This window comes from Podarcis bocagei, assembly GCF_964188305.1.
Source record: "Podarcis bocagei genome assembly, chromosome: 6".
In the NCBI taxonomy this organism is placed as follows: Eukaryota; Metazoa; Chordata; class Lepidosauria; order Squamata; family Lacertidae; genus Podarcis; species Podarcis bocagei.
In genome coordinates this window covers 16,800,591-16,824,285 of record NC_138130.1, presented here as the reverse complement: position 1 = coordinate 16,824,285, position 23,695 = coordinate 16,800,591, and the positions used below count along the sequence as shown (strand labels likewise).

At 47.0% G+C, this 23,695-nt stretch overlaps 1 protein-coding gene across 1 annotated transcript; it reads right to left on the bottom strand.

The window, feature by feature from the left end:
- Nucleotides 1-3,833: 3,833 nt before the first annotated feature.
- On the bottom strand, nucleotides 3,834-19,685 carry LOC308588517 (uncharacterized protein; the record flags this gene model as incomplete). The annotated part of the gene is made up of 8 exons (XM_081196925.1): nucleotides 3,834-4,354; nucleotides 4,572-4,623; nucleotides 4,755-4,859; nucleotides 4,948-5,031; nucleotides 5,138-5,231; nucleotides 5,377-5,456; nucleotides 5,585-5,846; nucleotides 19,549-19,685. 8 exons carry the CDS (start codon nucleotides 19,683-19,685, stop codon nucleotides 4,329-4,331), a joined length of 840 nt encoding a protein of 279 aa, XP_081053051.1. The 3' UTR covers nucleotides 3,834-4,328.
- Nucleotides 19,686-23,695: the final 4,010 nt, after the last annotated feature.

Sequence of the window (23,695 nt, the reverse complement as noted above, 5' to 3'; positions counted from 1 at the left end):
GATTTGAGCTACCTAGTAGAAAGGCTTCAGGATGTTTACCAAAGTTTGTTTTAAACATTTTTTTCACAATTCATTATATATCATTTCCCAATATTTTTAAATGCATTTGCATTCCCACCACATATGATAAAATGTACCTTCCTTTTCTTTACATTTCCAGCATCTGTTATTTTCTTTCTTAAACACCTTTGCCATTTCCACTGGTGTAATATATGTGTTCTTTTGCTTTCTCATTTTGTGTCTGCAGTTGCCAACTCTTGTGACCTAAGGATGGAGCTATTTGACTCAAGTATGCAGACCTAAGGGTGGGACCACAGAGATCATCTACATTTGGGTGACCCCAGGGCAGCAGTGTTGCATGAGTTCATGGCACTCAAGGTGGGCACACACACTGGAGGGGTTGTACGCATGTGCCAGGGGGTGGGCAGGAGTGCCAGGTGGGTGTGTAGGTGGTTGGGGTGGGGTGAACAGGGTGCCCACCATGGTACCCCAGCCCTAGCCACCAACACTGCTAGAACGACTCCACCCCTCAAAAATCCGTGCCCAGGGTCCCGACGAGAGAAGAATGTAGACAGAAGCTAATGGACTATGCGGAAATGGCGGAACTTACCAGGAGAATGAGAAACCAAGATACCATTTATTTATTTATTTTAAAGAAAGGAATGGAAATGGCTTATTGAGTGTTTACAAACAAGCCGTAAGCAGATGAAGACATTGGCAGGATGAATGTAAAAACCTGCGGTTTCAAAATATATATGGGATATATGCAGGAATAGATATACAAAAGAATATGTTGAGGTAATTTGGAGTATGCAGGAAGATGAAAAGAAATGTAAAGAAATCACAGAAAGAGGGGGAAGGGAGTCTTGAAAGTTTGAAATGTCAAAATTATGATTGAATAATTGTTGCCATATTATAAATAAAAATTAATCATCATCATCTGTGCCTAGGGCACAGCCCAATGCAAAAAATAAAAATGAAAATTCTCCTGCTGTGTTTTGAGGGCAGCTCTTCCTCTTGCTTTTCTGGCAGCTAGCCAATTTGTGCCCCCAAAATGGCCATGTCAGACAAGGGCTTGCTTAGCTGGCCAGCCTTTCAGTGTCCCATATTTGCCTGTTTTTTGAGATAACCTTCAACTTGTTGTCTAGATGATGAACTAATTCTCCTCTCTGTTCTTCAGTTTTATATTTATCCTCTATAAAATCATTCTTTAGCACCCTTCCACTCTCCAGCCTTATTCCTGTCATAATTTTCCTTGACCTTTACTGGTGCTGGATGAATGCCATGGTCAGTACTAAAAAGACTGATGCTGAGTAGAATCTGTCCACATGCATTTCTGGAGAGGGACCAGAACAAAAGCTTTAGCAGTGCTGGACAGCAAATATAAGGATATGAGTGACTTAAAGCAAAGTTAGCCTTTGAGAATGGCCTCCTACAAGGGAATGGATGGAAGCATTTGGAGCTACCATAACGGGAAGTGCATCATCCCCCCCTCCTTTTTATTATTATTATTATTATTTCTTAGAGCCATTTCTCCATGACACATAGACCAACTGCATTATGGTAATGGAAAGGTTTGTTCCTGACTGAGGTCATAAATCACAAGGAAATGCCTGCTTCCTACCATTCTGCCCGCGCTCTCTCTAGAAATAATCTGGCATTCCAAAGGTTACTAGAGATATCCAAACATTTATGATGCAGAATTAATAACTTCAAGGTCAGAAGAAGAGAGGCCAATTTAGACTCATTCATCATGTCGTCTATATTGATTTCTGGAACTTAAAGGAACTTGAGTCATAATTGCAGAGATAAACAGAAGCTATGGACTTTCCCTTTCACAGATGTAGCTCTTTAAAAAGCCTATATACTGTATATTCTCTCTCTCTCTCTCTCTCTCTCTCTCTCTCTCTCTCTCTCTCTCTCTCTGGATTTTTGCAATATTAAAAGTTAATTGACAATGGGTGTAAAATGACAGCATGAGAGCTCACCTGGGACACTGGTCATTGGACTGTGTCACCACTAGGTATTGCAAGCCACTTCCAGATTGGGGTGAGTAAGTCCTTAGGCCCTCAAAGCCCCCCTGTCTGGCCCTCTCCCTGGGTTATACTCCTTTCACAGCCACAGCCCCCTCCCTTGGCCACAACCCTACTGTAAATAAATGCTCAGTTGTCATTCAAGCTAAAAGTTGCTGCAGGCTACAATCACGATGTTAGACAAGGGGTTGGCCCACTTCCGCTCGTCTTGTGCATTGAAAGTATGGATCCACACAGTTTTCTATGTAATTCACGCTTTCTAGGCATGGGTCTAAGCAGTTTCCCCCTTGCCCTGTTCCTTTCCTAGGAAAAACCTGCTCTTTAACTCTATCTGCAGAAAACTCAATTGCCGTTTTCTCTGATTGAGTGCTAAAGAGCAGCTTTCCCCAGGAGAAAGCAGGAGGACAAGAGGAGTTGTGGGTTAAGCCCTGGGATATGGATCAAAATTAAATCAGAGCAGGACTGATGGAGAGGGATTAGGTTTGGATCATTTTTGGTTTAGCACAGGGGCGAGCAAAAGGTTGTTTGGGATCTACTCATAGATCACTGGATGATTTGAAGTATATCAGCAAGGGGTTTAACCATTGTTCCCAATCTTTTTAACAATTTTAATTATGTTCGGCATATCTGGAAGGCACGGCATAAATGAACATTATGACCTCTCTAATGCTTCTAGTTCCTATTTGTATGATTCTCCTTGTGTACAGTTCTGTGCTCATGAAATTCAATGTCATCAAGACCGTACATCTCATAATTATGTGGATCAGATGCCTTTATGCCATATTCAGTTATCTGAATTACATCAGAAACAGAATATGTGGCCTTCAGATGACTTCTGAGAACTCTTGCAAAGTTCAGATATAGCCACAGGCTAAGATATTTTTTTAAGCAGCATATGCATAAGCTTCCCCAATAGTTTTCAAACTCTACAATCTCAAAGTCTAAGGCATTAAAATTGGATTTACAGAAAAGAATTAGTGTGTGTGTGTGTGTGTGTGTGTGTGTGTATGTGTGTGTGTGCGTGTTTATAGGCATAATGAACTGAATAAATGGCAACACATGAGCCAAGTGGTTAGTCAGAATGTCTCTATGGATATGACTTCTGCCAAAATGTTCAGACAACTCATTTCATTATTTTTCCCATGTAGCATTGTACTGCAAAGCCTTGTTTAGAGCAGACAGCAAAAGATAAACCTTATTCCCCTGAAGTTATCGTTCAAAAAATCAATTCAACCCACACCCTAATACCGCTGAATTGACAAGATACAATTACAGAAGTGAATAAAGGAAATTACTTAACTCTTGTAGGGATTTTGAGAATGGAAGAGCTACTGAGTGCTTGCCATATGATTCACTTGGGCAAAAAGTTTTGTTTTTTTTGTTTTTGTTTAAAGAACACTATTGTAATAATAACACAGGGAAAGGTGCAATGTAAAGGCCAAGTCTACTTTAATAAGTCTTTGAAAGATGATCACTCCCAATACAAATTGAAACCCATATTTTCTTGGTCCTTGGGCAAGTTTTCTTCAAAGTGATCCCTCCCTGAATGCCTCTATTTGTTTCCTCTGGACCCAAATTACATGGAGGGCCTGATGGAGATGAAGTTGGAAGCAAATCCTGTGACTGGTCCCTCACTGAAAAGATGCAAGCGAAACTTAGGCAGCATACATTTAAAACACATTGCTTCTCCCCGAGGATTCTTGGAACTGCAGTTTACCATTCAAAGAGCTACAGTTCCAGCCCCCTTAACAACAGAAAAGTGCCCAGATCAATGGAAGACAATAACACAATGAAATTCAAAACAGTAGCAATTTATTGCACGTTGATTCAAAATCCATTAAAAACAATTTAGTTTAAGGAATGCAAGAAAATTGATCACCTTGATCCAGTGACACCAGAGAGAGCCATTTTCAAATAACTCAAGGGCTGTCACATGAATAATGCAGCCAGCTTTTTTTCTCCTGCTCTGGACGGTAGGACTCAAACCAATGGCTTCAGGAGAAGATTCCGATTAAACATTGGAGATTCCGACTAAACATTGTTCAACAGAGAAATGGACTCCCCTGGAAGGTGATGGACTCTCCTTCCTTGCAGGTTTTAAAGTAGGGATTAGATGACTATCTGTCATGGATTCTTTCTTTCTTTCTTTCCTTCTAGTTCTGCCCCATCTCAATCCATATTTCATGGCTGGTTAAATCATCTGTCCCCCTCCTGATTCTCAGTGCCTCTTCGTCTGCCAGTCTTTGGCCAATTGGGATGTCCAAATAGAGCCAGCAATTCCTTCAGGGGGGGAAATCATAACTCTTTGATGATGAGGTCATCTGGATGGAAGAGAATGAAAGAGAGAGAGAAAATATGTTCAGTCCTCTCCGCTTTTTGTAGCTGGAGTCAGTCTGGGTGCTGCCCTCCCAGGCCAGGTGGGAAAGGCCTGCCAGGCAGGGAGCAGGTCCTGCAGGACTCCCAGCAAGAAGACCTGGGAGGTGTGTCTTGGGCAAACAAGGGACAGGGAGTTCACTGTCCCCAAGGTGTGGGGCTTACCTTCTTTCAGATTATTCCTGAAACAAGCCAGCTCCGGCCGAATTACTGTGTTCTGCAGAGGAAAGACAAATATGAGTCAGTTGACACTATGAACTCCACCCTGAATGGGTGTAAGAGAAGCAGCCCCACCCAGGAAGGATGGAAGCAACCAAAGAACTGAATACAGGAAGGCAAAATACTTACTCTGAGGTTCGGGAATCTTCGTGAAAGGGCCAGCAGCAGGGATATACTGCTGGCCGCTAATTTCCTTTGGTCTTTACTCCCCAAAAGGGCGTAATATCGGAGGTCCTGCGGGATGAAAGAAATGGGACAGTTAGTTGGGTAAGGGACAGGGGGGCAACCCTAAAACCACTCCTGATGCTATCAGGATACTTACGGTAAACAATTGGAGAAGGGTGCCAGTATTGGGGGCTTCAGGGAGGAGACCCCCCAGCAGGCTCTGGTATGGCCTCTTCAATTCCTGTGGGAAAAGAGAGAAGAGAGGTTGAGTGCTGCTGGGTTAAATTTTGTAAGAGTGTGGGAAGAAGAAAGAGCTGTGCAAAGAGAACTTAAAGCAGAGGACATACCTCTTTGTCCTCCTCTGCGCTCCCCAGAACTGCCTCTGTTGTTCTATGGAGGATCGCACTCACCACAGAGGGACTGAAGTGGGGTCTCATAAAACTGGAGAGAGAAAGGGAAGGGATTAGACACTGCCTCCTCCAAGTCTCCCTTGTACCCTTCTCCCTCCTGCCTGACTTGCCCACCCAAAGCTCCCCCTGGAGTTCTGCCCCCCTACAGCCCCGCCCACCCCAAAGACCCCACTCACCTCAACTGCAGGAGGGCCTCGAAGGCCAGGGCCAGGCTCAGGGGGCGATCCCTGAAGTACTCCAAGTGGCCGAGGATGTCCTGGAAGAGAGAAGAGGAGGAAAGTCAGCTCCTTCCAGGAGTCTCCAGAGGACGGCTCCAACCCCAAACGCCAGCCCCTCTCTGCCCCTCCCTCCCCATGGGGGTCCCTCACACCACCCATCACTCACCAGAATGGCTTTGGCCGTCTCCTCCTTGGAGTACTTCAGGGTTCGGAGCCCCCTGAGCCGAGCTGCCTGGCAGTCCTGGATGATGCCCAGAAGCTGGAGCTGATCTTTGTCCAGCAGCTGAAAGGCAAAAGTCAGGCTGTCAGTTCCTTGTGGGGGGAGGGCTCCTCCACATCTGAGAGTGCAGAGTGGAGTGCAAGGGGGGGCAGGTCTGAGGGATCCCCTCCCTGCTCTCGTTTTATCCAATACTGGATTCCAAGTCCTGCTACAGAGACGAGCAGAGAGAGCGACTCAGAAGCTGGCAGCCCCAATTTTTTTTTTTTTTTTGTGTGTGTGTGTGTGTGGAGGGGCGTCTGGCCCAATTCCTGCCATCTCTCTGCAGTACTGCGACCTGAAAGGGCATCGCCAGAGCTGGAAAGAGGCAGCCCAGAGCATGAATGCCTGGCAGACAGAGAAAGGAGGCCCCTTCCATCCACAGATTCCCATCGGCATTTCACATCCTTCTTGCTGCAGCCCCATTTCCAAAGGGAGACCACCCCCACATCCTTCAAGGCAGGCTAGGGGTCTCCATAGTGCAGGATTGGACCATCTGCTTTGCATGCAGGCCTCCTGTCCTGGGAATGTCCCCCCCCCCAATTCGAAACCCTGGATAGCTGCTGCCAGTCAGCGCAGGCTAGTTGAAGAAGGATATTGAGCAGCTGGAAGGTGAGCAGAGGAGGGCAACCAGGATGAAGAAGGGTCTGGAAACCAAGCCTGATGAGGAACAGTTGAGGCAGCTGGGTATTTTTAACCTGGAGAAGAGGAGAAAGCCATATTCCAATATCTGAGGGCTGCAAGAGGGAGCAAGCTTGTTTTCTGCTGCTCCAGAGGGGAGGGCAGGAGAGGAGATTCGGACTAAACATTAGCAAGAACTTTCTGACGGTAAGACTCTCTGGGACGGTGGTGGACTCTCCTTCCTTGGAGGCTTTTAAGCAGAGGTTGAATGCCAATCTGCGAGGGATTCAGCTGCAATTTGGGGAGCGCATAGCACGGGCCTACTTTACAGGGTTGTTGTAACCACACAGGGCTGCTGAGCATCCGAAAGTGCCTGACAAATGTTGAGCCTTCCATTTCATTGTGGGGAACAGCACATCAGGAGGCGTCCCTCAACTTCTGTTTCTTCTCTCTCCTGCAGCCAAAGGGGCCGGGCTGGATTACCAAATAGGCAGAGTAGGCACTGGCCTATGGACCCCACACTTTTTAGGGGTCCCACGACAATGGATCAAAATAATATTGATTTGATCTTGAAAGAAAACTACAATCAAGCTTTCTTAGTTCAATCTTATTATAGTGTGCCCCTTAGGCCTGCCCCCTGCCCAGATTTTGACTGCCAAGAGGCCTCCACAGGGTTTAATCCAGTACTGAACGGCCCAGTATACCTGAATGAGTGTCTCCACCATTCAGCCCCATTACCACCCACTGAGGTCCAGCTCCGAGGGCCTTCTGGTGGTTCCCTCACTGCGAGAGGTGAGGTTACAGGGAGCCAGGCAGACGGCCTTCATGGTGGTGGCGCCCGCCCTGTGGAACGTCCTCCTATCAGATGCCAAGGAAATAAACAACTACAGTGGTGCCCCGCAAGACGAATGCCTCGCAAGACGGAAAACTCGCTAGACGAAAGAGTTTTCCGTTTTGGAGGTACTTCGCAAAACAAATTTCCTATGGGCTTGCTTCGCAAGACGACAATGTCTTGCAAGTTCCTGCTGTTTTTTTCCCCTTTCCCCCCTTTTTCTAAGCCGCTAAGCCGCTTATCATCTGATCCGATCAGCAGATAAGCCGCTAAAAGCCGCTAATAGCGCTAATCCGCTAATCCGTCAATGGGCTTGCTTCGCAAGACGAAAAAAACGCTAGACGAAGAGAATCACAGAACGGATTCTTTTCGTCTTGCGAGGCACCACTGTATCTGACTTTTAGAAGACACCTGAAGGCAGAGGCGTAGGAAGAGGGGTTGCCATGGGGGCAGTTTGCCCTGGGTGTCATCACTGAGGGGAGTGACAAAATGGCAAAAATATCTGTTTTTAAAATATATTTTTTCCTCAAGGTAAAGGACGCCGTGCCACACCACTCCTGTCTGGGCAGTTGCCTCAAAGCGAATGAGAGAGACACTGGGGGCGGCGCTGCTGCTGTTGTAGCCAGAGGAGGAGGAGGAAGGAAAAGAAGAGGGAGGTAGAAGATAACACTTGTAACTGCAAGTATCTTATTTTTCCTTCTTTTAATAATTTCAATGTGTGTGTGTGTGTGTGGGGGGGGGGTGACAAGAAATTTTCTGCACCAGGTACCACCTGACCTTGCTACCCCACTGGCCGCAACCCCATAGTCGCCTTACCTTTACCTTTTACAACCAGCACTTCAAAGGGCAATTCTATATAATATGCAAGTAAAAAGGCATAGGACACCAGGCAGTCCCAGCTGTGTTCCCTGATATACTCTCGCCCATGTCCTTATCCTAGGACATGAGAAAAACAAATGGTGCTGGTCTTGCCACTACTCTCCAGGGCTCTTTAAAAATTGTTAATGATATCCCCTCCAGGACATTCTTATTACATGAACCTTCCTCTCACTCCAGTTTATTTTTCTCATTATGATATTCAGCTGAGATAAGGCCTCTAAATCCACAATTCAATTTTCATTACAAATTTGAAATGTAGTTTTCATTTAGTCTTAAAACGACTGACTTAAATTCAACCACGTGCTTCCCTTTTTAATCAACCTACCTACTCTATGAATAAAACGGCGCTAGCTGTACCTAGAGTGTTCTAGTGCTGTGTTTTTCACTGTCAACAGTTCATTATAAGTCCTGGGTTATGAATAGGGGGGTTTGACCAAACACAGGAGTTTGAATCAAATATTTAACTGAACAGAATAAATTCCTTGTGAAAACTTTGCTTTTCTGCCCCAGCTGGGAATTGTGTTATTTCTTATATTGCCCTCTAGTCTTTGGATTTGGAGTTGGTTTAAATTTTCCTTCTGTAGATCTGTTGGCGACTGATCGAGGTTCACAGCGCAAATCCCAGAGAAATCAGTAGGAATTTGTTAAACCCGTTGGACGTTGCCTGCCTTTGACTGCAGAAAAAGAGGGGTTGCTAAACTATGTTTCAGGCCAGAACTATGTATCACTTAAAAGCATTTCCAACTCACCCTCCCTTACAAGAAGCCCAGGGTGTGGCCATAGCTGTCAACCTTCCCGTTTTTTTGCGGGAAATTCCCTTATTCCAGCGCCGTTTCCTGCTGCTTCCTGCTGCTATCCCGGATTTTTAGCTATCCCATAGACCAGTGTTTCCCAAACGTTTTTGGGCAACGGCACACCTGTTAGCCGGAAAAAAATCTCGCGGCACACCACCATTAAAGCCCCGCCCCGTGACGTCAGCGCGCAGCGTCACGCCGGGAGGGACGCACAAAAGCGAAAGTTTTTTCCCTCCCCCTTGCCGGGGTGGGAGGAGGCAGCAGAGCGAGGGCAGCTGAGGCGGCGGCGGCTGTTGTGGTGGTGGCGGCGATAGCGGGCGGAGGAGGGGGCGGCGGCGGCGGGAGTTGCTGCTGCTGTTGTTGCTGCTGCTGCCCGGACATGCCGGCCTCCTCCTCCTCCGCTGTCTCGCGATCCTCCCTTTTGCGCGCGCTGCCCCGCCGCTCGGCACCACCACCGCGGAGCCGCCCCCGGCTCGACGCGGATCCTCGCCGCCGCCGCCGCCGCCTCTCACCGCCCGACTCGCCCGCCTTCCTCCCACGGCACACCAGCCGATGTCTCACGGCACACTAGTGTGCCGCGGAACACCGGTTGGGAAACACTGCCATAGACAGTCCCCGGGACATGTGAGGCTGCTGATCCCTTTATTTTCAAATCTGAAAGTTGACAGCTATGGGTGTGGCACAACAAAAACAAAGCTAATATAAACAAAAATTGGCAATCTGCATACAGGGCAGAAAATGTGCCCACGAGAAGAGCATATACCAATCAGCAAAAAAGAACACCAGTTGACTGCAATTTCTGCTCACGCCCTCCAAGAGGTGGGCAGGGTTTGTGACACCGCATGGGCTTACCTGGCCAAGTGCCACCCACCTTGCTGCAGGGTGGCCGTTGCCCCACCCCCATCTCAGCAGGCCAACGGGCTTCCAGCTGGGGGGTGGGGTGAGGGCCAGAAAAGGGCCGATGCTTTTCGGCCCAGGCTCATTTTGTTTTCTTTCCGGGTTCGTCACTGGATTTCTCTCCTGGAAAGGGAAGTTAGCTTTACTTTGGACCACGGGACAGCCTGCAGAGGCCTCCCGTGGCTAGCGGTGGGTGGCACGGCCTTCTGCTGTGCTGTGGCCTTGGGGCCTCCTGTGGTCAATGCCACCCCCCGTCATCGGGGGGGGGGGAATTGGGGCTGCGTGAATGGCACGGCCTTTGCTAGGCCGCATGTCGGCTTTCCAGGCCTCATGCCGCCGGCACTGACCCCCCCCCCTTATTCGGCGGGAGGATCGGAGCTGCAGACAAGGAGCGGTCTTTTATTGGGCTACAGGATAGCCTTCCTCCCCCCTCCCCCTGCCGCCCCTGGCTTCAGGCCTGCTTAGGCCTTCTGCGACTGGCACCGCTTGTGGGACTGGTTTTGGGGATTCAGAGGGTCTCCTGGGGTCTCCTCCCAACGCCAGGACAGTCCCTTCCCTCCCACCCTTGGCCTGCTGTTTATACCGTTGCCATTTGCCTTTGGGGGTGCAGTTCTTGCTGCTAACTTATTGCACGTAAGTAGTAGGTCGCTGGCTGCTGTCTCTTAATTAATAGGATATAATTAACCACTCCTTTCATTCCCGGCCTATTGCATTGCATGGGCTGCATCCTGGTGGCTTACAGTTTGGGCCACCAACACATGGCTTGGGTGGTGCAGTTCTGGCTTCAAGCGTATGAGATTGCAGGAATCTTAACATATTATTTTGCTTGCTTTTCAGTATTTCCTTTCACGGCACGTGCACAGTAAGGTTGCTGGTTCTGTCTGTTAGACTGAAAGGGACATCGGTATTCAGACCAGGAATGTAAAAATCAGGCAGCAAAGTTTCTTAAAGAAGAAGATTTTTATTTGGATTTTGTCCGACAAAAAGCAAATAGGGTGCATTCAGGAAAATGAAGAATGCCCACCCCCCCTTTGGGGCAGTCAACTTATATATCTTTCTGCAAAGCACAGTTCGGCCCCTTGGCATCCCTTTAGCCAATGATTGACAATTTCCTATGGTCATTGATACATATTCATTAAAGCTCAACCAATGAATAAATTTGGTGTGTCCTTTCGGTTCCAAGTTGCCTATTCCACTAGGTGGCGCTACTGGCTTATAATCTACTTAACCTCTGTACTAGTTCCAGGAAGTGCCCCTGAACCCCCCGCTTCCAAGAAATGTCCTTGTGGTTTAGCAACTTCACACCTAAGCGTTATATCTGGAGCCTGGCGGTCAGCAAACATCCTGCTACTTGCCTTTGTCAGGGGTCGTTTCTCAGAAATGGCTTAACCTCAACTAGCAAACTTCCTGCAGAGGCAAGCTAGCTGCACCCACAAGCTTGCATGCTTGCTGCCTCTGCAAAAGGTGGCAAAGTGACAAACATGAGAAAGAGAAATAGTCTTTAGCTTCCTAAAATGGCTTTGTGCTTTTAGCTTTTAGATGGCCCTATAATATGGCTTCAGAGATTCTTAGCCTGGCTCTCCATTGGTCATCCTGACCTTCACCCCTCCATTCCCCCCTTTCCATCACGAAAATGCTGACCGGTCACGGTTCTCCATTTTCGCTTGATGGACCTATAGGTACAATATCATAGAGAGCCAGGAAATGTACACTCCTGTGGATACACGTGCCTCCCTCTATGACCCTGTCAAGTCTTCAAATATGGTGCTCGGGAACCACATAGGTGGTGTTCAGAATCTTGACCTCGCACGCATACCCAGCACTCAGACCTGTTCAGGCTCTTGGCCACATCCGTGGTCATGTTCAGGAAGGTGTTCTCCCTCCACCCGGGGGCCATCTGAGAGGTGAGAACCATCAGGAGGCAGGGTATGATCCACATCCTGATTCAAGGGATGTTCGGGGCCCCAGAACAAAGAACTGTACCACCAACACAGAAATACCACAAAAAGGGTAATACCACAGGCCAAAGGGATGGGGGCCCACGAAGGCCAGGGCATGGGGCCTCCAACTCCTGGCCCTGCTACGGCGTGAACAGCGTGCACACACGTAGCGTTCCCACAGGGAAAAGTGGCCGCCTGGCACTGATACACTGTTAGGCCTCGGGAGCTATAGGGATGGCAATAGACTCTGTAAAGTTCAAAGGCTGGTCCTACTGGGTGGAGGTCACCTGCGTGGTCTCTGACCAGGGCCTATGGAGGCTGAAGCCTGGGGTGGCAACCCTTATGCAGCCACAAGAATACCCTACCACATTCAAGGGTATTATGTGTGGAGTTACCAGGCCAGGTATTCTTCAGCAATTTCAATGTGCACCTGGTTCAGGCTCCCTCCCCTGCAATATTTGCATTAAGATGGGCTCCGTCCCATGCAACACCTGGATTAAGATTAGGACCTGGTCTACCAGATGGGGTTGGTACAGTGCTCTACCCCCTGAGTGACAGTTGGTTCCCTCCCCACAACAGGGTGTGGAAGAGAAGCCACAGTGGGGTAGTGGGATGTTTCAATACGGCAACCTCATCAAAGCCCTGTTCCCAATAACCAATGAGCACGCCGTTTCTTACCACTGGCAAGGCAAACCAATCGTAGGTCCGCAGGCCAAGAGGGTCGGTATGGCTCGGTGGGGTCAGGGCAATAGGACATAGAGCAAAAAGGGCAGTAGGACATAGAGCAAATCAATACAGAACATAATAGAGAAAAGGGGAAAGTCCTTGTGAAAGTCCTTGTGATGATCAGTCGCAGGATCACGTTGCCCGTGGCCTAACGCGTTTCCGGTAGCGTCAGACACAAGGTGATGATCAGACGCGTGTGATGCACCCAGGGTTTCACGTCGGCTACTCTCACCGCAGTTGGGATGGAGAGGAGGACGGTATATGGGCCTCGCCACTTAGGGATGAGGGGGTTGCGCTTCCACACTGTCACCCGGCTGGAACTGGTGGACCGGCTCAGCGAGACTGCATGGTGTAGGCTCGAGGTAGTACCTGGAAAGGGAAGCAAACACACACGGGGACAGGAATTGCACTTGTTCCTGAGTGATGTGATCTCCCACCCGCCCCAAACTGGCGGGGATGTCTCGGACGAAAGGGGTGGCCTGCCATACAAAAGTTCAAAGGGTGATAGTCTCAGTCTCTTGGTTGGAGCGCTCCAAATCCGAAACAAGGCAATGGACAGGACATCTATCCAGTGTAGTCCCGTCTCCTGGGTCAGCTTGGCCAAGTGGGTCTTCAAGGTGCGATTCATACGCTCAGGTTTTCCCAAACTCTGGGGTCTGTAGGCTGCGTGTAGCCTTCAGTTTATCTGCAGCGCCTTGCACACTTCTTGCACAACTTTATCAATGAAGGCAGGGCCATTGTCACTGCCAATACTTCTGGGGAGGCCAAATCGGGGTATGAGTTCATGTAACAGTTTCTTGGACACTTCACGAGGTATCTCTGTTCTAATGGGGTATGCCTCTGTCCAGCCCGTCAGGGTGAAGACAAACACAAGCAGGTATTTGATACCCCTAGCTGGAGGCAATTCAGTGAAGTCCACAATCAGGCTTTCCATAGGGGTAAAGCCCACGTGTTGTACACCCGGTGGGGGAAGGTGGCCTTGTCTGGGGGTGTTCTTGGCGCACAGGACACACCTCTGGGATATAGCAGCAACTAGTTGAGAAAGGTTAGAAAAGTCTCCCAAGGTGTGCTCTGGCAGCTGGACCCCCTAGATGAGTGGACTCGTCACAATCACGGTAGCCAGATGTTGGGGCACAAAAACACGGTTTTCTGGTAGACGGAACCATCCCTCCTGGAGTGTTGCTCCTTCCTGGCGTGCCCACTGTTGTTCCTCCGGTGTGTAGCGTGGTTCCACATCGTCTGGAGTGAGTTGTGGGATGAGGGCTGCGTTGAGTGCTGGTGGAGGTTTCAAAGCTGCTTCACGAACTGCGTTGTCTGCCTTCCGGTTGCCCCTAGTGACCATGTCCCGGCCTCTCCCATGGCCTTTGCAGTGCATCACGGCAATCTCTTCGGGACCCATACTGCTTCCAGTAACGTCTCAACTTCTGGACATTAGCCTTGCATCCAGCTGCCAATTGCAGGGCAATGCCTTTTGCTGTTGGACTTCGCCTCAAAACACAAACAACTCTTGGAGACTTTGGCTTTCTTAGAGCTCTTGGAACGGCTTGCCTGGCTTGCACCCCCACTTCTGGGTGCTCTGCTGCCTGAGGAACAACTTGTAACTGCCTTCCTCTTCCCAGGTCTCAGCCTCTCTCCAGCCCACAGTCCATCACACAGATTTATTGAAGCGTAGAAACAACTTCCCAAAACAGCCTCAGCCCCCTCTGGGCTTGGTACTTTTTCTGGCCATCCTCTAGCCCCCTCTGGGCTTTCTGGGCGTCCCACAGCCCAGCCCCCTCTGGTCTGGCTGCCACTGTGGCCTGACATGCTGTCTTCAGTGCCTGGCACGCGACCCAGGGCTTCCTCCCTTGGAGTATTGCCAACAGCCAAGAATCAATGCTGGCCCTTAAAATGGCTAGGACCCTTTGGTCTCTCTAGAACATCAGGCACGTCTGCTTCACAAGCTTCTACTGCGCCTGCAGACTTCTCAATGGGTTGGGCAAAGCCTGTTTCAGCCTGTATACCCCTTATATTCCATAAGGGTGAGAACCGAATGGGGCACATTCACATGCATCTCCTGGCCAAATGTGAACTTGCCTGTTTCTTCCACTAGCGTGGCGGTGGCAGCGACACCCCGCAGACAGGGTGGCCAGCCTTTCACTGTGGAATCTAATTGCTTGATAGTCTCAAAGGCTTCTTGTTGGGCTGGTCCCCACTCAAATGGGTCTCTTCCTCTTCCTCTGGTATTCTCATTTAGAGGTTTTGCTAAAATACTGAAGCCTTGGATCAGGATTCTGCAAAAGCCTACTGCTCCACAACTTTAAGCTTGTCTTTTAGGGATATCACAATCTCTGCCTTTTTTTTTTTTGCAGTGACCTTTTGACAATTTCTAGATGGTCAGTATGTTCAGCAAGTTGTCTGGATAAATTAGCTAAATCTTCATCTTTTTTTTTTTTGCATTTTGTAAAGTGAGTTGGTTGTGTGAATCTTTCACTGATTTCAGTTCATTCACAAAACTTTGTTCTTTGTTTTTCTTTTAATTTTAGTAACTTGTTCAATTTCTCCTTTACAGAGATATGTTCATCGACCTGGGATTTAAGATGGTCTGTTCCTCCTTACATTCTATTTCTGTTTCTTGCAATTTTTTAGCTGATTTACTTATTTGTTCTTTAAACAATTTAATTTGTGACTCACACCCCATGAGTTTGTTGTTTTAAGTAACATCACAAGTATTGATTGTAGAATGAAGATCTTTAACTGTTTGGCTAGTCTCTTTGTTTTGCCTAACAAATTCTTCATTCTCTTTTGTTTTACTAGCGTTTTCATTTTTTTTTCCCAGCCAGTTCTGATTTTATTGCACTTAACTGTTCAGAAAGTTCTGAAAGCTTTCTGCCTCCACTGTTCACACCTTTGGTTTGTAGATCTTTCAGTAACTGGACTTCCCTTTCAGCCTTAGACAACACTATTTCCCTGTCTTGCATTTCATCCTCTTTGCACTTGATCTGACATTTCAGAATATTAATCTGCTCAGAATACACATTTGTATTTGAAATAATAGCAGAAATTTCTTTGTCTTTCTCAGCTAAAACCTCTCTGAGGTTGTCAAATTCTCTTCCATGCCTCTGGAGGTCTTGAATTAGTTGAGACCTCTCTTCTAAATGACTTGTGTTTAATCTATTAAGTCCTTCATTTGTCTGTTCAAGATCCTGTTACATTAATTCTATAGCAGCATCCTGTTTCATGCTCTTTTCTCTTATTTTCCTCTGTTAATGCAGTAATAACTGCTTACTGTTCTGTACACTCTTCTCCATAAACACTGCACTTCTTCTGGACATCTTCCCTCTCCAAAACCTGACATGAGGGAGTGACTTTGCAATGTTCAGTCCTGCATTTCTTCAACCAGGGGGCGGTTGTCATCTACCACCTTCAGCCAGTTGTCTATATAGGGAATCTGGTCAGGATGTCCCCCCTGGTCTATGCCATAGTCTCCGCTGAATCCTTTCTTGAAGTTGTTTAACATACATTGAAGGGGGATTACTGGACCTTTCAAGCCTTTCAAGCCCCCCCCCCTCACATTTTCAGTATGGCCCTGTACAGCGTCCCCACACCAAACACTCACACATTCATTTCGCAACTTTTCTCACCCAGGTGCGGTCGCCCGACTGGGAAATGGAGTACTTGTTGCTACGACCCCAGGGGAATGCCCCGGGGTAACACACATACATGCACAAAATGCCTCTCTCGTTGGACGCTTGCACGACACACTAACCACCCTGTGCCCCCCCTTTTTCTCCTTCCTAATACCAAAGCGTGGGTGGTTGTCAGCAGTCAACCCTTCTACTTAATGCCACTATCCACGCTGGAGATTTGATCAGGATCTCCCTTCTCCTTAATTAAAAGGAGGATTTCCTATGCCCTCAGGCCTTGTTGCCATGTACTCACCCCAGCCGGCTCTTCTCTGCCCTGTCTTCCCAACCTCGGCTCTTCAAATCCGTTGTCCTCTGTCCCAGGATACAGCAAGAGGGTCAAGTTGCCTTCTGTCCCCCTCCGAAGAAAAGGTTCGGTGTGCACGTGGAAGCCAGGAGGTCCGTTGGCCCTCCGCCGTCTCTGCCCAGAGGGCAAGGGAGCTGCCTCCTGGTCTCTGAGGACACTTAAAGTCCTTCTGATCCGAGTCACTTTTGGCACCAGAAATGAAAGGGACATCGGTATTCAGACCAGGAATGTAAAAATCAGGCAGCAAAGTTTCTTAAAGAAGAAGATTTTTATTTGGATTTTGTCCGACAAAAAGCAAATAGGGTGCATTCAGGAAAATGAAGAATGCCCACCCCCCCTTTGGGGCAGTCAACTTATATATCTTTCTGCAAAGCACAGTTCGGCCCCTTGGCATCCCTTTAGCCAATGATTGACAATTTCCTATGGTCATTGATACATATTCATTAAAGCTCAACCAATGAATAAATTTGGTGTGTCCTTTCGGTTCCAAGTTGCCTATTCCACTAGGTGGCGCTACTGGCTTATAATCTACTTAACCTCTGTACTAGTTCCAGGAAGTGCCCCTGAACCCCCCGCTTCCAAGAAATGTCCTTGTGGTTTAGCAACTTCACACCTAAGCGTTATATCTGGAGCCTGGCGGTCAGCAAACATCCTGCTACTTGCCTTTGTCAGGGGTCGTTTCTCAGAAATGGCTTAACCTCAACTAGCAAACTTCCTGCAGAGGCAAGCTAGCTGCACCCACAAGCTTGCATGCTTGCTGCCTCTGCAAAAGGTGGCAAAGTGACAAACATGAGAAAGAGAAATAGTCTTTAGCTTCCTAAAATGGCTTTGTGCTTTTAGCTTTTAGATGGCCCTATAATATGGCTTCAGAGATTCTTAGCCTGGCTCTCCATTGGTCATCCTGACCTTCACCCCTCCAAGACCTTCGTTTAGTTATCCAACTGTTAGATTTCAGCTTGCTTCCACAGTGTTACATTGTCAAGTAGCTGGTAATTCCTTGCTGGTTATGCCATCATGTCTCCTGCCATGGCAACTGGGCACAGTGATATCTCTCCCCCTCGTATGTGTAGGTGCACAGTGAGAGGCACCGTGCAGGCAGCAAATAAGATCAAGGGTCCTGTCTACCAGCAGGAAGGTCGCCCCTATCCTGCGTGCCAAGGGCAAAGACCCTTGGCAGGGGCTGGGCCTAACAAAGGTGGCCAACTAGCCAAGAAAGGTAGATGGCCCCTCCACTTCAGGTGTGGGGTTTAGCAAGAAAAGCCGTCCAATTATTAGCCACCAGCCATTGGCAGCGGTATAGTTTGTCACCTGATGTCTCCCCTGACTGCCACAGCCTGGAGGGTGGCACCTCTCTGTCAAGCGGGGAGGAAGTTCACGACTTAAAGCATTTAAATCACCACTTACAGCAGAGTCTGGCATGGGCTGAGGCCTGCTTAGGTAAGTCCCCATGCCACCGCTCTCGCAAAGGTAGGCGTAAGAATAGGTCACCGGTTATAAGTTCTTCCAACAGTTCCTCCAGCTCTGACTTGTGCAGAGTGTGCCTCCAGAAGAAGAGAATGTGCAAGTCTAGAAATCATGTTGCAAGTGCAAGAGAGATTCATTGGACGCTTTGGATCTTTCAGGTATGAGTGATTCCTCCAGTTGTGAGTCAGAGGAACACTGCAAGGGGTATTGGGTCACCACGCACAAGTTCCCTCAGCTTCCAATCTATATTTGGAAACATAGAACCTGGCACCATCACTGTGCCTTTGGGGCTACTGCAACATGCAGTGAGGATGGGCTGGACACTAGGGGGAGCGTTCGTGACTTCAACTTTAAGCGCACAGACCAGCCTCCAGTGTCCGTCTGAAGAGGAAGGTACACACACACATTCTCATTGGTGATTTCGTGGATTTATTCTCTTTGCTTTCTCTGGCATCTTCATGCAGCACAAAATTTAAGTCGGTGCTGCTTCTAATGCTGTCATTTCTGTAGATCTTAACTTGAAGACATGTTACTAGACGAGAAGGGGCTCCTACAAGTGTTTAAGTCAGAAGCCATTTAGGACTTTATAAACCGACAGAAGCACCTTGAATCTAATCCTGTATCACGCTGGCAGCCAGTGGAATTTTTAGACCCATAAAGAAGGCTAGGTATTCACATACCTTAGGTGATTTGTGTTAGGATCTAAACCCAACTGACCCCAAGCATCTGGCTCTCCCTTGTCAAAGGACTCTGCCTCATGTCCTGCTCAGGTACCAGAATTTCTATGAGTGGTCAAAAGATGTGTTTAATGTGTTTAGATTCAGTGTGCTTACCCTATTGTGATGGGATGATGAGCTGTTTGTGCGTAAAATCGTAGTCCCTCAGAGTTTGTTCAAGTCCACAAACCTCTGTCTGTGACGGAGCCCCTCAGACATGGCTGCTCTAGTCACTTGCAGATTCCGACAGTGGTTGCTTTCGGAATCGCTTCCAGCATAAAAGCTCCTTAACGGAAACACGTCTTCTGGACTCGCGGCGTGACAGTTTCCGGCGAGGAGTGGGTCTCCCTATGGGAGGTTCAGAAACCTCCCCACTGTTCTCACTGGACGTGTCCCTGAGCCCTCCCTCTTGCTCGCTTTCCCTCAGAGACCCACCTCTCCCCCTGCTGGTTCCTGCTTCAGCTGCTGGGTCTCTCCCAGCCTCCGTGAGCCCTTCCACCACCTGTCCCTCCGATGGCAGTTCCCTGACACCTATGAAGAACATAAAAAAGGTAAAGGGACCCCTAACCATTAGGTCCAGTCGTGGCCGACTCTGGGGTTGCAGTGCTCATCTCGCTTTACTGGCCGCGGGAGCCGGTGTACAGCTTCCAGGTCATGTGGCCAGCATGACTAAGCTGCTTCTGGCAAACCAGAGCAGCGCACAGAAACGCCGTTTACCTTTCCGCCGGAGCGGTACATATTTATCTACTTGCACTTTGACGTGCTTTCGAACTCCTAGGTTGGCAGGAGCAGGGACTAAGCAATGGGAGCTCACCCCATCGTGGGGATTTGAACCGCCAACCTTCTGATCAGCAAGTCCAAGAGACTCAGTGGTTTAACCCACAGCGCCACCTGCGTCCCTATGAAGAACATATGGTAGGATAAATTAGTCAGGGTATATAGATCTGTATGCACCATTTCTGCTCCCAGTGCTCCACATGTCCCAACTTTGCTGTCTCCATCCCTAATGGAGGGTCGTTCTTCACACATTCACCTGAACATGCTCAGAAGCCTCTCAATGATCTGGTATCCTGTGTAATGGGAGCTCCTGGTTGTGGGGTGGATTCCAAGTATGCTCAGCTGAACACACGAGAAGTCCCCATTCAGATCTTCCACCCAACATACAGACATTTTGGGCTGCAGCTCGGGGAGGCAGGGACACTGGCATGTTATTTTCTGTTTCTCTCACTGAGCATCTGCTGCAAGTCATGGGACTTTGTTTTCATTCCACAGTTCAGTTACTGTTGGATTCTCACAGGAAAGGGAGACTGGATGTGACGTTTACTGGTTTCCTGTTTCTTTGTTCTGTCGTTCTTGGTTGGGAGTTGCTCTCTGCTCTCACAGAGGCAAGATGTACATTTGTGTGTTCTCGGTATAGCTTAGAAAAAAAGTATAGCAATGTAGCCATACCTGCTTCATCCTTTCGTTTGCGGGCACTGGGATTTTACTCTGCTGGGCTCAAGGCAAGATGAGCTGTATCAGCTCAAGACCTGGAGCTGAATAAACTCTAATGGGTCTAGCAGGTACAGCCCCATTCCTCATCATATTTTTTAGAGGAATGCCTGAATAGGAATGAGATCTGCATCAGAACCACTGTTATTCAGCTGCAATTTGGATAGCTACAGTATATGAAGTCCCCTTTTTCTCTTCTGTGCCTTCTCATCTTGAACCGGTAATAATAAACTAACCTCTATGCAAGATGCAATGTGCTCATATTGCATTATTGACTCCTAACTCATAAGCATTCAGATTGAAGTTTGCTAGTAAACGAAGTTTATTTCTGTATTTGGCAAAATATGTTGAAGTAATTTCACCCTATTAAGTTGGTGGGCAGGTTGTATTAATATTATAGCAGCATGTTATAGCCAGTGCCTATTTAAAAGCTGCAAAAATACGATAGTTGGAGAAGGTTGCTTACCTTATCACTAATTATCTGATTTCACACCATCCTCAAATGTGCCCTGGTTTCACCTCCAATTCCTCCTGAGAACTGCAAGAGATGGTTTGTAGAGGAAAAGCTGTAACTTTCTAACAGTACTGGGTCAGAAATGACTTTATTCTTCCTCTAGTCCAGTAGGTCTCATGAGATGAGCTAGGCTTCCCTAGGGAGATACATACTCCTTTACAATCAATTCCTAGGTCTGCAAAGAAGCAGAGCAGCAACCCATCACTTTTCAGGGAGCCCAAAACATAGATTGTTCTTTTCAGTCCTTTATTCTTTCATGAATGGCTTCGGCCCTGTATACCCGAAGGAGTGTCTCCACCCCCATCATTCTGCCCAGATACTGAGGTCCAGCTCCGAGGGTCTTCTGGCTGTTCCATCACTGTGAGAAGTGAGGTTTCAGTGAACCAGGCAGAGGGCCTTCCCAGTAGTGGCACCCACCCTGTGGAATGCCTTCCTATCAGATGCCAAGGAAATAAACAACTGACTTTTAGAAGACATCTGAAGGCAGCCCTGTTTAGGGAAGTTTTTAATGTTTGATGTTTTATTGTGTTTTTAATATTCTGTCGGGAGCCACCCACAGTGGCTGGGGCAACCCAGTCAGATGGGCGACATACAATTATTCTTATTCTTATTCTTATTCTTATTCTTATTCTTATTCTTATTCTTATTATTACTGTAGTGACTGTGTCCCACATGGCTCCCAGCCCTGCAAAAGGAAGTGCAGGGTATCTTTCCAGGAAGGCCTGCCTCTTACCCCTGTCTGTTTCATTGGCTCACCACCTAATAGCTGCTGCCTGCCCCAAAGCCAGGTTGGGACAACTGCTAAGGAGACACGTGATTGGAATACAGCATCAAAATCACCACACCAAGTATTTAGCAGGATCAGGAGCTGTGATGTGGAGCAGAGCCAACTACTAGATGGTTTCTTTGGGAAACCTGTTTTCTCCACAAAATGCTACAAGCATTGCTGGCACTGTTTCTAATAATATTAATAATAGGCTGATACCAACGAGCACATAAGAAAAGAGCAGCAGCCAGGTAGGAAACAAATATTAATTAATATAGAGAAAGAAGGGCAATAGAGGATTAAACAAAGTTTAAGATACTGGAATTCTTTGCTATGTAAAGTGTAGACATCAAATGGAGTAAATTAGTGGTTCAGAGGAATAATTATGCTAATACAGCTCTGCTCTGAAAGGTGGTAATAAGTCTAATTTTCCAGGCAATAGGCAATTTGACTTCTAATTATTTCATTTATATTACAGTACATACACTGTACTATGAATCATTTAAACCATATCTTGCCTTTTGATTTCACCCACAGCAGCCCATGTATGTGTGTGGTGGTGAGAAGGAGGAATAGCAAATCGATGACACCAGCTTAGGTAATTTTTAATTTAAAGAAACACAACATAAAAGTACCATCAATATGTTGAGAACAAAGGGACATGATTTCCCTGCATTTCATTATTGTAGGGTTGCCATATTTTGCAACGTGAAACTTTGAAGGTTTGGCAACCCTACGTTATTGCAGACTTGAATTTTGGGGATCACTTTAATAGAATTCTTTTTGAGGTTTGCTACATTTTGCTGGGTTTGGAAATCATTTTTTTGGCTGCCCCCTGCTCCAGATGTGAAATGTTGCCTGGGCAAACCGCTCTGTGGCATTTCCTGTCTGACCTGCTAAATCATTTTTGCAGAGGCATTTGTTGCTGGGAGGGGAAATCTGCTGTATCTGTCATTAACAATACTCTGGGTGCAGGTGAAATATGGAACATGCTTCCAGAAACAGATAGAAAGGAGATGTAGTACAAGCTCCATATGGGGATGCACAACAGCTGCTTTCCTAAACTCTTAAGCTGGTTGTCACAGGAGGTTTAGAGAATGATAGTCCATCTCCTTTGCTGTCTTAAATGGGCTTCCAGCTCAGTCTGGCAGCAGTTATCCACTGACCAAACACCTAATCTGTTACCAGATCAGTTTAACTGAAAATGTCAAGAATTGAACCTGGGACCTTCTACATGTGAAACATGTGGTCTGCCACTGAGACATGGTCCCTCCCCAATGGTCATCAGAACCCCTAAGCATGTACAGTCTATTTTCAGAGTGCCTGATAACTTATACAAAGCTTACACATACCCCCAATTTTTCTCCAACGAAAATAGGGACGTCCCGTTCCATAATTATAATTTTACTATTTATGGCCCACACATCTTACTGGGTTGCCCCAGCCACTCTGGGCAGCTTCAAACATATATAAAAAAACATAAAAACACTTCCCTATACAGGTTTGCCTTCAGATGGCTTGGGGATCAGATAAATTTCATGAAGTACGTACTTATGGGATTTATGTGTTAGTTGCTCTCTTGAGAACAACAATACTTGAGTGAAAGCATCCTGGAAAATCAGCTGGTGCACATAAAAAGGAAAAAAATTCAGAAGGACGAATTCTTTAAGAATAAGAACTGATGTATAAATTTGATGATTAAGTTTGGATAAGGCAAAACTGGATTTTGTAAATGAACTAAACTAAATGAAGATAAGGTTATCAAAAAAAAAAAAAAACCTGAAGAAAGGGATGAGAAACACTGCAAAATTAATGAATGTTAGAATGATGACGGCTTAGAAGCTAGGTGGTTTATAGCAATAATGTTCAAGTTAAAAGAAAAGAAAGTTTAAAACTAAATGAAATTAAGGGAGAGGACTTGCTGAATAAATATTTTGAAATTGGAATACAGAAAGGGGAGGTAGGAGGAGGTCAGCAAAGTAAGGCATAAGAAAATAAGGGATAGAAATTATACTTGTTCTTTTTTGTCTGTGTTTTGTTTGTTTTTCTTTTGTATATAATTTCTGAAACTGCAATAAATATCTATTAAAAAAAATCAGCTGGTGCACATAAAAAGGAAAAAAATTCAGAAGGACGAGTTCTTTAGTATTGTTTAGAACAAAGATACACTTTGATAACATTGGGGTGTTTGTGGAGTTTGCATTAGTGGTGGCATGGATTAGATTGGCGGGGATGCATGGTATCAGGAAACAGAGAAGAGGAGGAGGAGGAGGAGGAGGAGGAGGAGGAGTTTGGACTTGATATCCTGCCTTTCACTCCCCTTAAGGAGTCTCAAAGTGGTTAACAATCTCCTTTCCCTTCCGTCCGCACAACAAACACTCTGTAAGGTGAGTGAAGCTGAAAGACTTC